We start from the raw sequence: 24298 nt of genomic DNA, 5'->3' as shown, positions 1-24298 counted from the left end.
CTCCCTTTTTTCCCTCATTTCATTATATATCTATCTCTCTAAACTTTTTCTTTCTCTCTCTTCTCTCTACAACCACCGTTTTTCTTCATTTTCTCTTCAATCTGCCAAAATCTATTGAGTTTTAGATAGTAGTTCTTAAGACCAAAACGACGAACGTGTCGATGACTACATTTTAAACAATGGAGATCAATTTCCAACGAGTTCAAATTTGGGGGGTTTTGAGCTTGGTTCTCTTCTTCTTTTCAAGAGGTGAGAATTTCTTTGATTTTTTTTATTGTAACTGTTATACATGGATATGTGGTAGTTTCATTACATAAATTTTAGAGATTTTCAAAGCATGTGATATATAAGTTAAGGCTAGTGTTGTGTTTGATATTTATTAAGTATTTCATCATGTATTGTGATTTATGTAAGATTTTAGAACATATGGCAAGCTTGGAATGGAAAAGCCCTAAAATTCTTACAGAGAAACCCTAATATTCTTGGAACCATGTGATTTTGGAAAAATAGAGAGTTGTTGAATCATTTGAGAAAATTGAAATTGAAATTTTATTCATTGAGAAAATGATAAGTATAGAGAGTTCAAGTTTTAAATGAAATTGTTGAAGTTTATAATAAATTAGAGAAATTAGAAAATAATGTAAATTGATAAATGGTCAGAAATACCTATCTATATGTGTTGGATTTTATGATTTAACTTGGCAATTTTGGATATGTTGATTTATGGAATGTTTGAAGCATGTTGATACATTAAAATGAAAAGCCTTAATTTTCTTTTAGAATGGTATGAATTGGGAAAATTTGAGATTTATAATCACTTAAGAGGATTGAATTTAATTCTGTCAATAGATGGGACAATGACGAGTATCAAGGAATTATAAATTGGGCAAGTAATGAGAATTGCAAATGGTTTAAAGAATATTGTATAAGATGTGTGGTTGATCAAATTTATAGGTTGAATGTTATTTATATTAAAATAAATTGTGTAAAGATATCTGTTTTGACAATCGGTAAAGGATTGCATTGTTTGTTGTAGAATTGATGTGGAACTACGTGAATCAAACCCTTAGAGCATCTCCAATGGTTTGCCATTGGAGATGCCAAAGCCATTTTATAGCAGGTGTTAGTGAAAAGTGTTCTCCAATGGCAAGTTTCGGTAGCTGCTGTGTAACGCCCCAAATTTCTCGCCCAAATGATAAGACAACAATCATGGCTCTTTCAAGGAAAACCATATATAAATCCCCAAACTTACATTACATGATACAATAGTTCTTCGTGCAACAATACATTAATCCAACATGTAAATACCCCCAAGGGTTTACAAGTTTCCAAGGCTTGATCCTGGTTACGCAAAACGATTATTCAAACCCACACAAACACAGCCCTTGGCTTACACACAGAGTCACAGCAAAATGAGAGCATTGTACTCCTAACACACATACTTCCATGCCTCTAGTTTGGTGAGATCACCACATCTTTTCCTGCACAAAAATCTCGTAGGTGAGCATAAAGCCTAGTAAGAAATTCTAGCAAAGTATATACATTTTATACAAGTCTCAAGAGATGAAATGCACATGCCATGCTATGCGCTTTTTGAAGATAAATCACATTTTCATCTTTTGAAAATCATCACGCTCAATAATATCATGCAATTTCAATTGTTCAAAACTTAACAATTTATTTCAAGGGCAGTAAATACGACTCTGTCCTAGGTCGGTGACTGCAAGTAGACTATACAAGTACTACCAAATTGTCATTTTTACCGGTATTAACCGGAAGGCTCGACACCTATCCGCACGGATTTTTGGTCTTTCACCTCAGACTCTCAGGTCAACTTATTCAATATCATCTACACCACCTATCAAGACTTACCAACGTATTTACCCCAAAACCATTCCATGAAAACTTGTTTCTCAACATTCTTTTCTCAATGCAAGTTTTCAAATCAACTTTCAAAGTTTAATGTAATCAAATGAATTGATATGTCAATTTCACAAGATGAATATAAATACTTTTATTCCAATTCATCATCCAAGGAATAACACAATTCCCTCTTCTCAAGTATCCTCGACAATTAGTTATTTCAAGACTATTTCAACGTTTTGAATAATAATTTCCAAAATGAACAACAATTCTCATATTCCCTGAAATTCATCATTTATATAAATATAAATAAGAAATTTTCCAAACATCTATTTATTTTGACACACAAAATAATATAACAATATCATTCATGGGTTTTCAGTCTCTTTAAATTTTTTTTTTCAAATTCTAGGTTTTCTCATCAAAACTATACAACTCAAATCTTTCGAAAGAAAATTTCCAAAATCATCTTTTCTTCAATCAATGAAGATCAAAACTCATAAGATCATTTTAAAAGAACAAGAGACAAACCCACTTTCAAAATCGCTCAACTTCTTGAATCAACAATCAATTTTCAAAGCTATTGAAAGATGATTTCAAAAATCATATAGATCTTACAAAAATATATATAACTCTAAGAAAATCCCTACCTCAAGTTTTGAAGAAGAAATGAGATGAAACCCTCAAAATCAACGGTGTCGAAACTCGATCTTCACTGCACACAACGAAGCCCTCGAGAAGTTAACCAACTTTGATGAATAACTTATGGCAGAACTCCAATGGATCAAGAGAAATCAAGGTTTTGATCCAATTTGGCGTAGGGAAATGTAGAGAGAAGAGAGAGGAAAGAGTTTTTAGAGAGAGATATACAAAAGTGATCTAAATATCAGATTCATGAACTGATATAATATGGTTTGCTCGAGCATGAAAAGCCCCGCTGGAGCGTCACATACACTTTCCCAGTACTTTTGCAGATAGGTCAAACTTGTGGAACCTAACATTCTCTGCTTGAGCGCATAAACGGTCGCTCGAGTGAACAAGTAACTTCTAATGCATTTTACATTTTTGCTTTGGGGGCGCTATCCCTCAACCTCGCCAAGGCGCTGCCCTAGGACCCGCCAAGGGGCGTTGCCCCTTGGACCCCCGCGAGCTGACCGGGTAGCTCGATCCCCGCCAGGGCACTGCCCTTGGACCCGCCAAGGAGCATTGCCCCCTGGACCCCCGCGAGCTGACCGGGCAGCTTGATCCTCGACATACTCAGCGAAGTGGAAAAATTGGGATCGCTACATGCTATCTTTGTCAAATGCCAAAACTTGTGTCAAATATGGCATAAGCTTTAGTAGCTGCCAAAGTTGCCAAGTCGCCAAAACCAACCGTTTCCCCCTCCCTGCCTCCCTCATCATCCTTCCTAGCAAGTATTTTCCAAAACAAAAGCAAACATTCACCCAAAAAAAAAAAAAATAATTTCTAAAGCTAAAAATTTCAAAATCAATAAATCAATCTGAAACGAAAAAAAAAAAAAATTGAATTTCAAAATTTCAAGTAATATGAATGAATCAATTTCAACAATTTCAAGTAATGAATTTCAAAAATAAAAATAAAAATAAATTGAATTTGAGCAAGATAATATCATAAAAAATACCTACAATTTGAAAAGGAATTTGGCTTCATCTTCTTCATCATCATCATCGTCATCAACAACAACAAAAAAAAAAACCCTCAAATCTGATGATATATATACCTATAAAGACAAAGAACAGAGATGAGAGTATTCAAATTAATTAAACTCAAAACTAAACATGATATGCATATAGATACATTATATATATGAAAAACTAAAAAAAAAAAGAACATGGGAGAGAGACAGAGAGATCAAGCACATGGAGAAAATGAAAGCTTCTGTGTAAGGTATATATATATATATATATATATTTTCTATGAAAGCTACTACTAAAGGTATGTATATATATATTCTATGAATGGACTCCTAATTTTCTTGGTATTTCATGAAATTGAGCTTTGACTCGCCGGAGGAGCTAAATCGACGGCCACGCGGTCTTCTTTGTGCGTTCTGACACAAAAACCACTATCATCTCATGCGTGTGGGTCAGATCTAAGCTGATATAATTTTTCTCTATTTTAGATTGAGAAAAAACTACATAAATCCACAACGACAAAAGGAGGTTTGTGTAGCTTGCAGAGGCGTGAGATCAGGAAGCTTCCGTATCTAAGAGAGAAAGAGAGAGAGAGAGAGAGAGAGAGTTTGAGGAAGAATGGCTTGGTTAGGGTTTGATTTGGAAGATCTGAGGAGAGGAGAGGAGAAAAGAGGAGAGAGAGATGAAGACTGGTGAGAGGAATGAAGAGAGAGCAGAGAGATAGATATAGAGAGAGCTTGGTGTCATAAACAGACTTGGGAGATGATTGTTCTAGAGGGTAGATAGATAGATAGATAGACATTGGAATGCACATGGATTGTTCTAAATAGATAGATAGATGAGCCGTTGGATTATATAATCCAACGGTGCAATTTTGTTATTGGAATGCACATGGGTTTGAGCAACGACTCTTTTTCTTTCTCTTTCAAAGAACAACTATAAATTAACGGTCATTTTCTACAAACGGTCATATTTTGTATTTCTATAAATAAAAACTCTTAATCTCAATTTCATTTCACACCAAACATTTCAAATTTCATTTTTCTTTTCTCTTCTCTTCATCTAAATTTCATTTCACACCAAACTTTACAAATTATTTTCTTCTTAGTTTTTTCACACAATCATTATGGAAGGTTCATCAAAAATAAAGAGAGAAAAATCATTCGCCACTCAAGAAGATGTGACAATTTATAGAGCTTTGTATCACATTACTGAAGACCCAATTGTTGGGAATTCACAATCTCATGCTCATTTTGGGGGAAGAATTTTTGAAAATTATTGTTCATTGCAGAATGATCACTTAAGAACGTAAGTGTCTATCTCATCTCGATGGGGTGTAATCATGAAACGTTGCAACAAATTTCGTGGGTGTTTAGCGCAAATCGAAAATCTACACCCAAGTGGGATGTCTCAAGTTGATATAGTAAGATTTCATCTTCATTTATTATGTTAGTTTTTTTTATTTTATTTTGTCTTATATAAAATTTAACTAATTAATTAATTTAATATTTTATTGATACAAATGCTTCAAACAAAATTATTATACCATCAAGATGAAAACAAATATTTTGTTTTTGAACATTGTTGGCCAATCTTGCAAAACAATATCAGGTGGCAAGATTAAGCTCCTATGAACACGGTGAAGTCAAGGATACATATACCGTTTTCTCTTGATTCAGCCCCCGATTCTCCTACGGATAACTGTATTTCTCTTGAAGATGACACCAGTCCAAGTGTTGGTAACAATCCAACTGTTGGTGAGGGCAGTGTCTCTGCAAGGGGTAAAAGACCTATGCGTAGGAAAGCTTCAAAAGAATTATTTCGGAGAAATCAAGTCGTTGAAGTTGAAGTCCAAAAAATAAGCATACAATTGGAGACATTTAACCAACACCTTGCTGAGAAGGAAAAGAAAAAAGATGAAAGAGAAAAAAGAAGGATTCAAGCACTGCAGGGAATGAAAGAACTTAAGATCAAAAAACAAGAACATGAGATAATGACTACGGACATTTCTCTTTTGGACCCTCAGACGAAAGCGTATTACACAATGCAAAAAAATGAGATATTTGCCAAGTGGTCCTCAAATGTCAGCAGCCCAAATTACTATTTCCCCATGCCTCCTGATGAATAATTACGGGATAATGTATTTTTTTGCAATGTCATTTATTTTTTTAATGTAATTGTTAGTCTTTATTTACAATGTCATTTTTTTATTTATTTTTGTAATGAAATTTCTTTTCTTTTTGTATTTTTGAGTTTTTTCTACAACAGAATGGTAATATTATTTTTGCAATGTATAATGTTAACTATTTTTGAAATGAAGGCAATAAAAAGATTAAATACATTTTTTTCATTAAATATATTTTTTTTCCCAATTTTTTCAATTTTTATATTTGTCTAGTCGGGAATAATATAAATATATAATTTTTTTTACAAACAGTTAAAAAAAATCACAAAAGACAAAAAATAAACAAAAATAAAATTACAAAAAAACTTGTATCCAAACAACACATACAAACTTAGAGGGAAAGTTAATTAGGATTTGCTAAAATAGCAAATGACCATTGGAGCACCATTGCTATAATTTGGCAAAATAGCACTATTTATTGCCAAATTATAGCAATAACAATGGCAATATAGCAACAACCATTGGAGATGCTCTTATGTGTTATGTAGTTTTGATTATTTAATTACGCAATTGATGTGGTATGTGATGAGAGTGCTATATAGAGGTCCCAATTTCCTTCCAGTTAGCACCCAATAAAGTGGTTACGCTTTGAATGAGAGATACAAATTTCCTTCCAGTTAGCGCCTGGTAAAGTGGGATACACTTTGAATGAGAGGTACCAATTTCTTTCTAGCTAGCGTTGCCTGGTAAAGAGGATGGTTATGGCTTGACGAAGCCGGATTGTGTTATGTGAGAATTCTGTTGTTTATATATGTGTATGTGTTGTAGTGGATGACCCTTTTACCCCTACGCTTATGACCAGAAAATATGGGAAATGTCTTAATAGAGTATTGTGAATTGGAATGGTAGTTGAAGTTCGTGTGAGTTGTATGATGTGATAGATGGTTGTAAGCTATTTATAATTTATGTGAAATCGTTACTGTTTAATTGTAGTATGGTTGTTGTCATGGCTTTAATTGATTTACCTTAGGGAAACGGGAAATATTTTAACAAATGATTTTCAAATGTTGGAAAGTGATGAAATCTCTTTAAGTTATTGAAGATGAAATGGAAAGTTAAGGACATTGGTCCCTTTTAAAATATTAAAGAACTAATATTTTATTTTTTAAGGAAAAGTATACCTATGTATCTGCATATTTTGGATATGAAAAGAGAACATTACTTATATATGTAGCATATGGAGCATTCATGATCATATACATGTCTAGGCTGTATTAATAATAATTATTGGGACCCCTATTGGATGTTATGTTCATCCTACATTGTTAAACCTTTTTCAGATGCAGGCACGAAGGACTTCACTTGGGTTGAGAAGTTTGTCTCATTTTTTCGATCACAAGGTTTCTTTTGTGTAGGTTGAATGCCATTGTATTTGTTATGGGTTAAGCCCTGTTTATTTATGTAAATTGTATGCCTAAGGGCATTTCTTCAATTGTAATTAAATGCTTCATCATTATATATGTGAGAGAGAATATTTATTGATTATTTAAGTGAATGATTGTAGCTTCCGCTTTATGATTATGGAAATAGACCCTAATAAGGAATATGGTAATGGCATTCGAGTAATAAAATTTGGGATGTTATATTTTCTTTAACTTAGAGTATTTTAAGCATTGCCTAGATTGTTTTATATGCGAATATGTACGTGTATTTTTGGATTTGTATGTGCCAGGGAGTAAAATTGGCAGATGTTGGCGTGTTGAGTTCTCTCTCTCAAAAAGGAGGAAGGTAGGCGGTATATATAGGCCTAGGAGCCTTAGGGAGCAAATTTATGCATAATAGGGCTAAAATTAATGAGTATACACTTTATCTTGTAGTGCCTCTCTTCTGATATGGCAATAAGATCTTCCGAAATCGAATATGCAAATATTGAGATCCTTATGCGGCCACACTTTTGCATGTACGACTACACAAAGGTTATGCAGCCGCACAACATAAATTGTGTGGCCGTAAACCTATAATTTGGGCGCAAGTGGAATCTATGGGTAGACCAAAGATATGTGGTCTCAAGTAGAAAATCTTGCGAGCCTTCTATGATTTTGGGTCCACACTTCAATTCTTGGATTCTCTTGTTACACAAGAAAGCCCCATTAAACCCCAATTGACATTTTGGATCATAAGTTTGGCTATTGTTTGTAAAATTTGTCAACTTTTAATTGGGTCTCTGTCCTCCTCATCTTTCCAAAAGATACTAAAATGATAGATGTTTTGATGGAAAATGGTTTTTGGGAATAAAAAGTGGTTGAACGAGCCGAATAGTGGCCCAGACATACTTATTCATCAAAGTGTACTATTTTTATCATTAGGAAGCATCCAAATGTTTAGGTCTTAAGGTCAGTCAAAATGAGATGTCTATAGTTGGCGCTACTTACTATCTCTACTACAAATTGCCGTATCAAATCTATCATCGACGACCACCATCTTCACCGTCAACCTCCATCATCATAGATCTGGTATTAACAAACTCAGATATGAGGCTAACGACCATAGATCTGTTAGAAAAAGGCCATTTGAGTTGTCCATTCCGTTTTTGTAGCAAACAAGAAAATTTTACTATCAACATGGAGTAAAATTTTACTCTAGAAATGTTTTGATAATTTTTTTTATTTAATATTTCTACTAGCAATGGTAAAATCATGTACTCTTCATTTTTCACTAGCTAAAATACCAAAAAAAAAAAAGAGAAAGTAATTCTTCTTTATTTTATCTATTTATACACACAAGTTGTTTAAAGAGCCTCTTAAGACCCTTCAAATGTAATTAGTCTTGAAGAATTTTGTTAAAATAGCTATTGTAATAGCGAGCTCATTGAAGTGACTAAAATATGATAAATGTTAGCTATAACAAGCCTCATTTAAAGAGTCACTTGAAAATGCTCTAAGTGTGTTGATTGGTGATGTTGAAACGATGTCGAAATTTTTTATCATTTAAATGTTAAATTCATATAGTAAAATTTTACTGTCATTGACATAGCAAAATTCCACTGTCATTGATACAGTAAAATTTTATTATTATAATAGAGTAAATTTTTATTGTCTATAAAATAGTGAGGTTTAAATAATTTTTTTTTGTTATTTGCTAAGTGGTGATTATAGGGTAGTGGTGGTGGTGGTGGTTGTCATTGAAAAATGGCCGTTGGAGATTCATTTGAAAAATGGTGGCCGGTGATCAATGGTCAGAAAGCAATCTTCGACGACCGCTAAAGGTAGTGGTCATTGGTGGCTAGTCACTGGCGGTGGTGGTAGCCTAAGATGGTGGGGGAAGAAACTAGTAAAACTTTGAGTATTTTTGTCATATTTTAATGATATTATGATATTTGTCCTTAATGAATAAAAACATTTTAGCTTATCCTTTTTGCAAGAAAAGTTGAGTGACCTTTCACCAAAAGCCCAAAATGCCAAGTAATTTTTTTATTTTAATGTTAATTCTACTTTAACAAATTTAGTTTTAATAAATTTTTGAAAAATATAATAAAATAACTTCCCACGCGGAGGTTTCAACATGCGAATGACATATCATTTGGTGCCCATCCGTTTTTTTGATCCAATTTCTAGCATCTCACATCCCCAAGGATCAAATATTGCTGGTTCCTGCCTAGATGGTGGGATATTGACGGTGCCCACATCTACAAGTGAAGTGTGGATTTTTCGTGATCAAAATGAGTTGTGCTTGCAAAGTGACACAGGTACCAAGCACTTCAACCTTGGGATGAAAATAAAATAAACTAAGTGCTTATAATCACGACATATGGTGTACTTAGGCTCATTGAACTCGAGAATTCTGAGATACCTGAAGGCTTCTCCTAAAAAGGGTCTCTATTTTTCAAAACATAGACATCTCAGTGTGAAGGCATTTACTAATGCGGGTTGAGTTGGATCAATCACTAACAAACGATTACTTTCTAGATATTGCACATTTGTTGAAGGCAATCTCGTCACATGGAGAAGTAAGAAACATAATTTGGTTACTAGATCTAGATAGATGGCATTAGATATGGAATAATAAATGATATAGTTTGGGTTTTGAGAACGAATTTTGTACAATGGAAATTGAATTTGGTGGACAGTTAAAAAGAAGTAAATTTACAATATGTTACTTTCCATCCCCTACTCAACAACTCATTCTAAAAGAGGAGGTCGGTGTAATTTCAAACACTAGATGGCATCTATACATTTGTCAGAAACCTTAAGGCGGACTTTGCGTTATTAACCCTTTATTTATTTATTTCAAGCAAAAAATTTTTAAATGGTTGAAAACATCCATCCTTTTCATATTGGTGCAAAAACAATTTTTAAAAATTCAAAATTAACTTACAACTGTTTCCTAAAAAATGAAATGTCTACAAAAAATATTTCCAATATTAGTTTGTCAAATAGGTTTTCTTTTTTCCAATTTTGTCTAAAAACAAAAACAAAAACCACACCAAAACCAAATTTAGGACTGAACTTTGAATGAAAAGGGAAAAATTGGTGCAAAGAAACATTATGCATTTTTAGATTTTCTTATTGTTTGATTGGATTCTAAAGATCACCATTAAGAATTGACTACAAATATATGTACAAACTATATATTTTTATTTATTTATTTTATTATTATTTTTTTCTTCACTAGAATAGAGCAGTGGTTCTCTTCACATCGAGAACAAGGAGATGGGAGGGACCAAACAAAAACTAAGCGATGCCAAAATTTGCAAGGCTATACAACCTTCATACCAACTATCTTGTAAGTAAACGATATAAAAATGTAGCTTAATTAACCTAATTTTAAAGACAAAATGGCTTCACATCAGCTCTGAGAGAGCAGTGACTAAGCTTCGCCTATAGGAGAGAGGAGAAAATAAAGTACAGAGAGTTGAGGAAGAGAAAGAACCATTTGTACAGAGATGACAAGCCTTCACATGAAGTAACTGAGAGCCTTCTTCCTTCTAGAACCCCCTTCGCCATAGAGTTCATTCCACTGTAAGAGCTCCGTCATGTTTATAGATTCAGATGAAACGCTTGCACAAACCTAGTATGGTAATGGGTAAGAAGGCGAGTTCAAAAATAAAATAAAATAAATAAAACTGAAATAATATAAGATGATTGAGTGAATTATAAATCATATGTAATCTTCAGTTGTTTCCTCTTTACCTGTTCGTGAGCATGTTTGAAGTCGTCCATGTTTAAAGGACGGATATCAGCACTGCCACTCAATGCTGGAGCGGGTTTACCTTCTGATAGTGCTGCAGCTCGCTCCTGTCAAATTTTCAGTGTTCATTTTAATTATTTCCCAGCCAGAAATAAAATGGAAAACACATTGTTGAGGACAACAATCACCAAACATTTGGGCAGTAAATATGATTATGGCACAAGTATAATTCCAGTTGTTACTATACACAAATGATATCATTCTATTTCCAATTCAATAGGCTGCTCATTCATTAACCGAAAGAAACAAACCTTCTTTTCCTTTTCCAAAATCTCTCTAATTGGGCAATGGGCAGCGGTTACACATAGGTTCTGCAATGTAAAAAATTTACTTTTGAGTGTGGCAGAAACACAGCACGCATCAACAATAATAAGAGTTCATGTTATGCGAGGAAAAAAAGAGACCAAAAGGTACCTTAAGGTCACTTCCAGAATATCCCCCTGTCATACTTGCAATTGAATCCCAATCAACATTGGGAGACAAATCCTCTTTGGCTAGGATCACTTTCAATATCTTTCCTCTATTTGGAGCATCCGGCAGGTTGACCATCAATCTATTTGAAAAACACACGTCACAACCTAAAAAACTCCCAAATGCAGGGGCAAAGATAAGTCGGCAGTGTAATTTTTGGGCCCATTTTGAACTGTGGTTTTACCTACGCGGCAGCCTTCGGATAACAGCCTCATCAAGATCAAATGGCCTGTTTGTAGCTGCAAGTACCAGAACTCGTTCTGTATCTTTTGTTCGCAAGCCATCCCAGTTCATCATAAATTCATTTTTCATCTTACGCATGGCCTCATGTTCCCCTGGATTTTCGCTCAGGCCCAACATGCTATCAACCTTTAGAAAAAAAAAAGACAAGCAAAAGGATTCAATAAGTTGACGCAAATCAAAATCCAAAATATTAAGGCTGTGTTTAGATCAAAGATTTGGATAGGGATGTTCAAAGAAAAAAGAAAAAGGCAAGGCAAGTGGAGGAAAAAATTAGCTTATGCTTCATTCACATTTCTCTCGTCTTTTCCTTTCCCTTTCCGAATTCCTATCTAAATCCATAAATCATGATCCAAACACAGCCTAAAGGAGTCATAAGCAGAGCATACTTCGTCAACAAATACAACACTAGGGGCAATTTTACTAGCTAGTGAGAAGACAGCTTTCACATATTTTTCACCCTCGCCAAACCACTGCAGTAAGATGGGGACAGAAGTGAGTTGAAAACTAGTAGGTGAAATCATCAAAGAGATATAACCATAGTTAATAGAATCTCCTGATCAATATTAACCTTAGATGTGATGCTTGACATAGAAATATTGATGAAGTTTGCACCAGCTTCAGTGGCCACAGCCTTTGCAAGCATTGTCTTTCCAGTTCCAGGGGGCCCAAATAAAAGAATACCCTTGCATGGCTGTAAATCAAAGCATCAGAATTACATACTCTTGATGACTCATAAAATCATCTCTAAAAAAACCAACAGAAAGGAAGTGCCAAAATCTGGTAAGGGCAAAAAACACAATATACCAGACATGAATCATAAAACCATGGGCACACACACACACACACACACACACACACACACACAGATCTTTATATGCCAGTTTTAGAATAATTATATACTCTATAGACTACTTCAAAGCATATGGTATCAATAAGCAATTAGAGTGTCGTGTTCATGCATGAAAATGTGCGGTGCCTGACTCCAAACATAGGTCAACAATACCCATTCAGCAGAAACACATCAAAAAATGATGTTTACAGGAATATGGTCAACAAAAGCATTTGCACCAGAACAGAGAAAAATAAAAAAATAGTACAATAAATTAGATAACCAACCATATTTTGTCAAAGAATCATTGATTGAAAGAGAAAAAGCTGGTGATTTCAAACAAGTGTACATTTATAATTTATTTTATTTTATTTTTTAATAATCTCATCCGCACCGTAGACTACAGAAAACATTTTAACCAAAACTACATGACGCATACGAACACCACAATTTGTTATAGCCTAAACTATTCTTCAGCTAAGGCAACCATTATCAACGCTGAAAAAAGGAGAGATGTGAAAACCTTTGTTAATTGACCCTTGCAAAAAAGCTCAGGCCTCTGTAAAGGGAGCATCACCAACTCCTTTAGTGTATCCTTGACATTTTCAAGAGCTCCGATATCATCAAAAGTCAGTCCAATGTCACTGGGTGGAATAACATCAGCTAAAAGCCTTTTCTCAAATTCATTTTCTGTCACGACATCCTGCGATTAAGCCCAAAAATTTAATTAATATGTAACCCTAGAAAAGAAATTAAGAAAAAGCTTCACACCAGAATTTCCTTTATATTTATGCATGTATAAATAAAATTTTATAAACATACTTCTGGACTTCACAATCCAAAAATAATACCTTTAGTGACTTCTTCAAGCTCTTGGATTCATTCTGGATAGCCTGTAAAATTCCAATCCCATACTGGATGCTGCCAGAATTGCAATATGTCAGTATCAAATACATAGTAACAAATACTCCAATTTACACTGGCAAGATCTCTATTACCTCTCACTAGACAAAACAAGCCTTCCATCAGCATCAGCTTTGGGGTTCTGCATTAAATGGTGGCTCAAAGCCCACCCAATTGCCTTCTCTGCACCTTCAATACATGCCAATACATAATTTTACCAAGTTATTGTTCATTCAGGAATTATTCATTTATAAGGGCAATACTGGATTTCCTTGTGTGACAAAAACCAAAACGTACTTTCGTTTGTAAGTGTTTGGTTCTTGATGGACAATGTCTCAAATCCATCACATTCCAACCCAATCCGATTCAGGACCTATGCAAGACAAAAACAGCAGATTATAAATGTGAATCATTTCTAAATGTGACATCTTTAAGCATCAAACCTTGAAGAAAATACCCTACACTATAAAACAAAGTATGAAATTTTTTAACATGCTTAGAGCCTGGGCATTCCTAGATTCCTTTTTTGCCTTTTGCCAAGACATAGATACATAACAATACAATGCCAAAAGGTCTTTCTTTTTTTTTTTCCCTTTAATAAACAGCATGACAATGATGTCAACACTGATGTGTTGCATTTCACGATATTTTGAAACTTAAATGCCCAAGAAGTTAAAAATCAAAGACAACATCAATTGAAAAATTAAGTTTAAAAGTCTTCAAGTTAACTGTAAGTTGGAATTCTATAAAGTTCGAGGAATTAGACTGAAGTCAATATCCCACTTCATGGAGTAAATTTAGGTGTATTAGTATAAAACTAAACATTCAAAGACTTAACCATTTGGAGCAAGACTAGAAAGTTTAATAAGTTTGTGGAGGAAACTTGAAACTCCATCCATAAAGCAAACATATACACTAATTTGATAATGTTAAAAAACAAGACGACTTCATAATACTCAATAATCTAGTTATAAAAGAATTGCTCACCATACACAGATAATTCAGATTTCCCTTCATTTTAAGAGTCTCAGCATCTCTAACCAATTGATGCTTCCAGCTCACAAGAAGTCCCTCATCCTGGAATGGCTTATAACCTACTATTACATATTGTAAAAAACACAAGCCAACTGATTTTCCCAGAACAGCAAGGACATACCTGTGGCATGTGAATGGTTACTTTATTGGGGAAAAGTTTTGTCAGCTTTGTTTCCTTGGGAACCGCCTTCCCCTTCTCATGCAGTCTCCCAAAACTATCCTGAGAAAACAAACTACAATAATATGAAGTCTCTGACCCTCTGCAAATGGAAGCTAAGACAAGCACAAGCAGCAGGAGAACCAGTTCAATCAAACATAATGAAAAAATGTCAAACCAAATGCCTTATGTACTCTGACTCATTTAGGGAAGACATTACAAAGAATGCCTACGATCAGAAAACTTACAGAATCAAAAGCCCAGCCAAAAAAACAAAAAACAAAAAAAAAAGAACAAAAAAAAAAAAAAAAAAAACTATAGAATCAAAAACTACAAAAAGATAATATATATATATTGAAGGGAAAGTAGATTATCACTTCTAGGTGAACTTTAATTAAACATCACCGAAACAAGATTGTTTGTTAGCAGAACTGCAGACATGAATGTAATCAACTTGAGTATATATGTGCCTTACGCACCTCTCCTCTACATCCTCTCTCTTACTCATCCCAGACACTCACGAACTAACTACATTAACCAGAATGGGAAGCTGAAGTGGGAGATGAAAGTGAAAAATGGCTTAGGAAAAGACAGAAAAGATGAAGTAGGGAATGATCCGGAATCAAATGGGAAGCTCTTGGGGAAATGTGCTGAAAAACATTTTAAAAACTAGTACTACCACAAGGAAAAGATCAACAAAAAGTATTAAACTTTTGAAAACACTTTAAAAACTTGTAAGGAAAATTGTAGATTATAACTGCAAAAATAAAAAAGGATTCAAAAGAAATTACTATTTATCAATATGTATAAAATGAGAAAGAGAAAGGGAGAAGCATATATGAAACCGTATATCCCAAAAATTTGCCTCTCCTTTCCTTTCCAAAGGCTTTTAGAATATTTTCAAGAAGTTCCCCAAGGTTTTCATAACATTTTCTAATACCTTTCTAATGGTTTCATTAAAGTTTCATCCCCCCTACTGAAACAAGATTGGAAAGAAGTATGCTTCCCAAAAACCACATTTCCCATCAAAATTTTATCTTAGCTGGTTTCTGGTTTCAATGCCAAATCCAAAAATCTCACAGCAGGTCAATGGGTTTTTCCTTTTTAAAAATTAGTCAAGATGCCGCGGGACAATAAAAAAAAAAAAAAGAAGAAGAAGAGGAAAGTACTGAATATAAGGCATCTCAAATGGAGTAACAAAATTAGGGAAAAGTTAATTGTGACGATCATTTTCACCCCCCAAAAGGAGGAAGGACCGCCAAAATAAAGGGACAAACGAGATATTATTACATACTCAAATTGACTTAAGGACAGGATATCTTGAGATTGAAACCATAAAGGGACAAAGGAGATTATTACATACTCAAATTGACTTAAGGACACAGATCGAAACCCTTCTCTTCCAATTCAAATCAATGATAAGCAAATTCTCAATGAAGGGAACTAGGCAATAACAAGTAGAATGAAATAAATAATGACGCGTCCTAATCACAAGGATCCATACAAACTAACGGTGAGTTCAGGAATCAACGTCTCAAACTAGGGTATAGATATCTAGGAATACCAAAGAATCAAATATTCCCATTTAAAGTTTGGACATGCTAGGAATATGGCTTGAAAAGAAATCCTCACAACCAGTTATTGTAATGTTCGAAGAATCTAAAGTGGAGGAAAGTGATAGGAATTTTATTAAGAGCATTTAGGGAACTAAACATAGGAAATAGGCTTCTTTGCCATCTTGTGGTACATCTGGGGGTATTTTGATTATATGGGGTGAGAGAATTATTTTAGATTGTGAGACTATTATGGGGGAGCTTTCATTATCAATTAGGTTTGGAAACCATGACAATAATCAATGGTGTTTGATCGTGGTTTATGGCCCTAATTCACCTTCTAGGAGAATGGAATAGTGGGAGGAATTATTTGGACTTTATGGTTGTGCTTTCCAAATTGGTGTGTTTGAGGAGATTATAATGCGGTTAGATTGGTCTAGGAGAAACTTAATGGAACTTCAACTAATAGAGGTACGAGGGATTTTGATTCGTTTATAAGAAAGTGCGTTCTAGTGTATCCTCCTTTGTTTAATGTTATGTTTACTTGGTAACCTCTAGGAAAATCTAGTACGCTGTAGATTGGACCAGTTTTTCTTTTTATTGGGATGGGAAGAGTTTTCCCCGAACTTGAGACAGGTCTGATCATTGTCCGGTGGTATTTGAGAGTTGACCTCTCAAATGGGGGCATCACTTCTTCAAAGATAATTTTAAGATTGGTGGACCAACAATAGGTGTCAAGGATGGGAATGTTTTAAATTTATGAAGAACTTGAAAATGATCAAGGATAAAGTGAAGGAATGGAATGGGGATGTCTTTGGTGACTTGAAGTTCACAGAGAGCGACATTAGTCGTTGACTTGAAGAGGTGGATGCTATTGAGGTTAAGGAGGGTTTGGATGACTCAATGAGGAGAGCAAGGGAGGAGCTAAAATTAAAATTGGAAACGATAATCTTTAGGGAACAAATTTTTTGGGCTCAAAAAGGAAAATTAAAACAGATGAAGGAGGGCGACATTAATTTAAAGTTTTTTCATAAGGTTGCATATGGGAAAATGAAAATGAAATTCATCAAAAAACTTGAGGTGAGTTAAATTGTAATTGTGGAAAGAGATCAAATTGCTAATAAATTTTATAATTTTTATTCAAATTGTACTTGGAAGGGGAGGCGATGAGACCAAGGATTGAAGGCATTAGAGAGGTAGTATTTGATTGTGAGAGAGATAAAGCTTTAGGGTCAGACGGGTTTTCCATGGCAGTTTTCCAAGAATGTTGGGAGGTGGTCAAGGCGGATTTGATGCGAGTCTTTATATTATACACCAATGCATCATTCATATGCTTAATTCCTAAAAAAGAGAACTCATTAAGATTAGTGATTACAAGCCTATTACATCTCTTTATAAGATTGTGGGGAAGGTTTTGTCTAAAAGATAAACGACATATCTGTGGGGGATACTGTCTCTACAATTTAGGGTGCCTTTGTGAAGGGTTGATAAATTTTAGATATAGATTTGGTGGCAAATGAATTGATTGAAGAATATAGGGATTTGAGGAAGATATGTCTCATTTTTAAGATTGATTTTGAGAAAGCATATGATCATGTAGATTGTCATTTTTGGATTTTGTGATGCAAAAGGAGGGATACGAAGAGAGATGGAGGTGGTGAATTTGGAGGTGTCTTTCGACATGAAACATGTCACTTATTGTAAATGGGAAGCTAGGAAAATCCTCTCCTTTTTCTTTTTTATCCTAGTGGCAGTTCTCTTGGGTAGAATAGTTAACGGGGTGAGAGGCATGATTAGTTGACGGTTTTGTGATTGGAATGGACATAATTTGTGTCTCACTTGTAGAATGTGAATGATACCATTTCCTTTTCTTTGGGATAGCACCTTGTCCTCCTTCCTTTTGTACTTTTTTACTTTTCAATGGATATTCTTTGTTGTTGATCAAAAAAAGAAAACCTCATTTTCATCTTTTATATTTGGTTTAATACTATATGTAAACATATAATAGAATCAATTACAAACTAACTTTATCAACAAAAAAATGCTCAAATAGAATGAGAATGGGAATGAGAATACCACCCCACTGTATCATAATGAGAACCCACCATATGAGGTTATCTCATTCAAGTACAAATGGTATTCCCATTATCAAAACTACATGACAAATATGGCGAAATACCTGAGAAGCATGAACTCGGACACACGACCCGACACAAACATGTCAGCATGACAATTTTTTAAAAATACAAAACACCCCACATGGAGTACACACACAAAATATAGAGCTTTATATATTTATTATTAGTCATATATATGAATATATCATTCAAAGATAACAAAATGTAACAAAATACTAGTTCCTATAAATCTACAGTGTTTATGTCTTTAAGTTATTTTGTTCGAACTTTTTAGTAGTTTCATGTGTGTAGTGATGGACACATATGTCCCCCATAGTGTATGAAGAATGTCCGGATATAAAATCATTCAAAAAAATTATAGGACACATTTGGATGAGTGCCAAGAAGTGTTTAATGAGTGACGGAAATGAACATGCCACCTTCTTAAAAGTGTCCGTGCTTACGGCGAAATGGGAATAAGTCCCATTCCCATCCTTGATTAAACAAAAAGACAGTAGAAAGAAAGAACAAAGGGCTCATTTACAATTTTATTAACTATTGTCCTTATTATAGTTGATATTCTGTTTAGTATTTAGTATTCTTTAATATTTACTTTTCCTATTTTATTAGGATTTAGTTTCCTAATTTAATTATGGTTAGTGTTAAAACCTATCACCTACTTCACTCCACTAAACCTAACCCACTACACCACTACCACCTCCACTTCACCTACTCCACCTACCACCTCCACTTTACCTACTCCATCTACCACCTACTACCACCTACTCTTCTATATATAGGAATCATTGTAACATTCAATAAATAACATCAATCAATAATACATCATTTCTAACATGGTATCAGAACAGGTTTAGAATCTAATATTTTCGCTTCCCGGCGGGCGGCAAACTCACCTTAGCTGCCCGCCGGACCTCAATCTAGTCCGCTTATTTTCTACACATACCTTCACTCCGCTGCCAGAAAGTCATAGCTGAACTCTTCTCTGCCTCACACATATTTGTTCATCAATGGCGACATCGAGCCACCATCGTCTCCTCCTCCAAGTGTCAATCCTCCTCGGCCTTCTCGCCCTCTCCGCATTCACGGTATGGAAGAAGAACACTCCACTTCTCTACGATCTGATCATTTCGCACTCACTCGAATGGCCATCTCTCACCGTCCATTGGCTTCCATCGCCTCCGCTACCCGTCTTCACAGATGGATTATTCGCTGTACACAAGCTGATTCTAGGGACCCATACATCTGATGATTTCCCAAACTTCCTCATGGTCGCCGATGCGCATCTCCCCCTTAATCCGGCCACGGCTCCGGTGACTGATCCCGACCACGACTCTGCGATTCCCAAGGTTGAGATAATACAAAAGATATATGTTGACGGTGAAGGGAATAGGGCACGCTGTATGTTTCAGAATCCATCTCTTGTTGCAGCGAAGACTAGTGGATCTGAAATGTATGTATTTGACTGTAGCAAACACACAATGAATGAGAAGGGGAGGGATCTGGACATGCATTTTTTGAGCTGCTGAGGGATAGAGCATAATGGGTGTTGATCATGTTGTTGACACATTGGCTACACAGCACATGCTCCGCCCTAGACACACGCACACAGCACTCACCACCACATCCAGCTTTTTTTTTTTTTTTTATCACCCACCAATCCCACTCAACTTTCTTTTATTTTAATATATATATATATCTATGTTTATTTTAATATCTTGCACATCTCTTGCACAGACCATCCTCCTCTTCTCTCTCGGGGGGATACACAGCATGATTTTAAAGAATAAAAAAAATCCCACTACCCAAAAGCAGCTCCTCAAACATGGCTTTAACAACAATATTAGATGCCCAACATGTGTCGTGGCGGGCCCCATCTCCAATCGACCCACTATGCAAAACCCAAACTCTGGGCTGGTGTTTTTTGACCAAAACCGTGGACCCACAAGTGTATGCCTCCACCCATAGACACAGACAAAAAAAAAAAAAAAAAACAATTTACACATTTGCACAACACCCATATTTTATTCATCTCCGGGATCAACCCCGATCACCATTTTACACCACAACTCAAAAAAAAAAAAAAAAAAAAAAAAACACCATCACAACAACCAAAGATTTGTTTTCTTTGCAGACGGCCACCCACCGACCTCACTTCTTCGCCTCTTCCGCCGGTCTCTTCTTCTTGCCTCCGTCCTGGGCGGCCTTTGCCGGTGTTGCCTCCGTATTTCCCACTCCACTGGGCATGATCACTACTCCCTGCTCCTCCACTGCAGAATATGGCGGACCTCCAAAACGGAACATCACGGTGGCCTTCCGCTTCAGCTCCTTGTTTTCTGTCTTTAGCACACTTATCTCTGCTCGCGCATCCTTATACATGCGTTGGAGCAGAGCCAGCTGGGAGTTTAACTGTTGCACCTCATTTGTCCTGCTCTGCAGCCGGTGCGACAAGTTTGTGACCGCAGTCATGGTTTCCACACATGACTTCAGAGTATACTGATTGGCCTCAATATCAGTTTGCACCGCCATTTTTTGCTCCACCGACCGCATCGGAAAGTTCAACGGAGCAAAACCAGAGGTGTTTGGTTGAGGTTCACTGGCCACCGCACCAGTTATTTCTCTTGTGGACTCGTTCAGTTCTGGAAAGAGCGTGAGCAGCCCACGGGACGAGGAGGCCATGTTCTGGGTAGCTGGACGGGAAGAAGAGGCCATGTTGCTGAGTGTTTCAGAGACGGGTTGGTTACAGAGTATTACAGAGTTTCTCTCTCAGTAAAGGAAGAGTTTTTTCAGAGGATTTTCAGAAGTTTTTTGTCTGCCTCAGCCTCAGCATCAACCTTGGTTAAATAGCCAAGGCAGCCACGCGCATCATGCGCCGCTTGGCGCTCGACGCCAACCTGGACACACCTTTTTATGGCACGCCTTTTGATGGCACGCCTTTTGATAAATTGGGCACGCCTTTTGATGGCACGCCTTTTGATGAATTGGGCACGCCTTTTGATGGCACGCCTTTTGATAGATTGGACACACCTTTTGAGGGTGCGACTTTTTAAGGGTCCGACAAGACTCTGTAAACTGTCCCGACATTGATTCCGGTTAGCTCCTTCATGGGTCCGACAAGACTCTGTAAACTGTCTCGACATTACTTCCGGTTAGCTCCTTTATGGGTCCGACAAGACTCTGTAAACTGTCCCGACATTAATTCCGGTTAGCTCCTTCATGGGTCCGACAAGACTCTGTAAACTGTCCCGACATTGATTCCGGTTAGCTCCTTTATGGGTCCGACAAGACTCTGTAAACTGTCCCGACATTGATTCCGGTTAGTTTCTACAAGGGTCCAGCAAGACTCCGTAAACTGTCACAACAACTATCACAACATTGTCTGCTACAACGGTCCGACATGACCCCATAAAGTGTCTTCTACATCGGTATGACACCACCATACAGTGTCCTCTACAACGTTATGACACCACCATACAGTGTCCTCTACAACGTTATGACACCACCATCCAGAGTCTTCTACAACGGTCTGACACGACCATACAGTGTCTCCTATCCTCTTTTATTTTTTATGTATTTTCTTGTTTTGTTACTCTCTCCAAACTCAAGTTGGTTAGTTCCTATCCCCCTTGAGTTTGCGGGGGGCTGTTAAAACCTATCACCTACTTCACTCCACTAAACATAACCCACTACACCACTACCACCTCCACTTCACCTACTCCACCTACCACCTCCACTTTACCTACTCCATCTACCACCTACTACCACCTACTCTTCTATATATAGGAATCATTGTAACATTCAATAAATAACATCAATCAATAATACATCATTTCTAACAGTTAGTGGTTTATAAATATTAGGTTTTTGACATTGTATTAGACAATTTTGGATTTATAATATTGAGCTTAAGGCTATAACCAATGTGATTAGGGTTGTGGCCCTTGTGTTCTTCCTCTCTCCCTTTTTCTCTCTCTTCCCTTATAATGTTCTACAACACATGGATATGCAACAATTAGAAACAAAGCATTCAACACTGCAACTGAAAAATATTATGGGGAAAGCCAAGTCAAAAAGAGTAAACATTACCGGGGAAGCAAAGTCAAGAAGAGCAGTTTGGTTGCTGCCAAATTTTGTAAAAAGCAAACCACCAGGGTGTGACTGCAAGAGAAGCAAATGGAATTTGTTTACGAAGATGCTATGAGGTAAGCTAATAGATAGTTTTTCATAACTTGTTGGGCCCACAAAAAAGGTATGGTTTTTAAGGTATTCGAGGCTCGAGCCATGAGTCTCTCCTAAGAGAGGTTCCAAGAAAAAGTAATTCAGGTTAGACCATGGAGTCTTGGATTTCCAACAAAGGTATGGTTTTTAAGGTATTCGAGTTTCGAGCCATGAGTCTCTCCTAAGAGAGGCTACAAGAAAAAGTAATTCAGGTTTAGACCGTGGAGTCTTGGATTTCCAAGGTCTGCGTCACTCTAATACATAGAAAAATAAGTGCAGTATAACAATTTGAATAATAAAAAAAAGTAAACCCTATTTAGTCCCCATCTGATGGGGGTCTAGGAGTAGATTGGGTACAGTCTACAAACCTAACTTTTGGCATAATTGGCACCAAGTGGCTGCCCTTGGTTTTGAATCCACTGCCTCAAGATTAGTAGGCCAAGTTTCAACCTCAAGATTAATTGAACAATTTTAATAGTATTTCATAAAACAATTCCCCTTTGAAGGCCTGGGACTTCACTAATGGATCTAGAACAGAAGACAAACTTAGCAATATTAACAGTTTTGGGTTTCTTTTCCACTCTACATATTAAAAGAAATTAGGCAACTAGTCTGGTGAGCACTTATTTCCAACTCTCTGCCTTTTTCCTTTCTTCTACTTTGGATGCAAACCTTTTAAATCTAATTCAGAAATACAATTTTAAGAATGAACACCATTTTGACTTTCCTTATTTCAAAACCAAAATCATCAAAAATGTAAAGAACATTTGCAGCATTTTAGGAGAAGCTTGACTCTCATGCTTATAAATACTCTCCTTCGCTTTTTTAAACAAAAATCAAACTAAAGTCACCATAACAGGAGCTTCTCAAAATTAGACTATAATTACCTTTTCCTTACTAATGTCAGTCTGAGTGTGTGAACCAATAATGACGGTGTTATCAGGGAGTTTCTCAAGTTTGCTTTTAAATGTTGCAAATAATTCTGAATTTCCTACAATGGACTTCTCGGCGTCTTTCACAAACAAAATAAACGGAGAACTTCTGCTCTCACTAAACACAGTCTGAACAAGAAAAAAAAAATGGTGTTAGATGAGAAGCTCATGAATTGGTGATGAGCATAAAACTGACATACAACAGACCCAATTATTCAAACAAAATGAAAACCCCACCTCAAATAACATGTTAATGAGTAACTTGTCCAAATCTTCCACCCCTGTAGTTTCCAGACGAAGATCATTACCTAGAGAGAGAGAGAGAGAGAGAGAGTAAGAAATTATGAGAACAAAACATAATTAACAAGGACCTGGGAAACAGAAATTAATAGCACATTAGGTCATTACCATTGCAAAAGAATCCGTGACCTCCCTCACATAGGGCCCCAAGGTCAACCCCATCAGGTATGGGTTTATCAAATCTTACACCAATTTTTGACCAAGGATTATCTTCAAAAGGTAGTAGAACCTTTCCTTGAATTCCAAAAGGTGGCCGCCCCCTAAAGGTTTAATTTAAAAGGCATGAACAACATCAGGATCATAGTAAATTTCACATTTCATAAAAAATAGACAAGAGAGAGGTACAACATAAGCAAATTACATGTTTAACATGGATTATAAATGCATTGCACCAAATTTGGAAAAAAAAAAAGTATGTGGGATAATTAGATGTATCTACCCTGAGATTTTTGACAATTACATGTGGACCACCCTCATGGTTTATGAAATCACACTAACTTCCCTTGTTAGAGTTGTAGATTAATAAATATTGACAAACATATACTTTTCACACTTTGGTCCTTGTACAAAATTATAATTCCACAGTAGATGGATCCCGCTATTCTTTCTCCTTTCCCCTCTTGTGACCAAAC

The 24298-nt window shown here is 35.9% G+C and overlaps 1 protein-coding gene across 4 annotated transcripts in view; it reads right to left on the bottom strand.

Moving 5' to 3' along the window:
* Positions 1 to 10258: 10258 nt before the first annotated feature.
* LOC114261625 (uncharacterized) overlaps positions 10259 to 24298 on the bottom strand; it is a 28526-nt gene continuing 14486 nt past the window's right edge. For 2 of the 4 annotated variants that reach the window (XM_082910255.1, XM_082910257.1), the window contains 17 exons: positions 23775 to 23926; positions 23604 to 23674; positions 23322 to 23495; positions 22303 to 22374; positions 14493 to 14591; positions 14324 to 14413; positions 13634 to 13709; positions 13432 to 13525; positions 13285 to 13354; positions 12957 to 13136; positions 12173 to 12295; positions 11991 to 12074; positions 11546 to 11730; positions 11305 to 11443; positions 11142 to 11201; positions 10833 to 10937; positions 10259 to 10710 (listed from right to left, as the gene is read on the bottom strand). In XM_082910255.1, coding sequence (XP_082766381.1) covers positions 10597 to 10710; positions 10833 to 10937; positions 11142 to 11201; positions 11305 to 11443; positions 11546 to 11730; positions 11991 to 12074; positions 12173 to 12295; positions 12957 to 13136; positions 13285 to 13354; positions 13432 to 13525; positions 13634 to 13709; positions 14324 to 14413; positions 14493 to 14591; positions 22303 to 22374; positions 23322 to 23495; positions 23604 to 23674; positions 23775 to 23926 — 1888 coding nt within the window. In that variant the 3' untranslated portion in view covers positions 10259 to 10596. The remainder of the gene's footprint in view (positions 10711 to 10832; positions 10938 to 11141; positions 11202 to 11304; positions 11444 to 11545; positions 11731 to 11990; positions 12075 to 12172; positions 12296 to 12956; positions 13137 to 13284; positions 13355 to 13431; positions 13526 to 13633; positions 13710 to 14323; positions 14414 to 14492; positions 14592 to 22302; positions 22375 to 23321; positions 23496 to 23603; positions 23675 to 23774; positions 23927 to 24298) is intronic. The other 2 variants (XM_082910256.1, XM_082910258.1) reach the window with 2 other exon arrangements.

Source organism: Camellia sinensis, chromosome 15 (genome assembly GCF_055761805.1).
Source record: "Camellia sinensis isolate YWXY chromosome 15, ASM5576180v1, whole genome shotgun sequence".
Lineage (NCBI taxonomy): Eukaryota > Viridiplantae > Streptophyta > Magnoliopsida > Ericales > Theaceae > Camellia > Camellia sinensis.
Note: the sequence above shows the minus strand (reverse complement) of the source record. Positions and strands in the feature narration are given on the sequence as shown.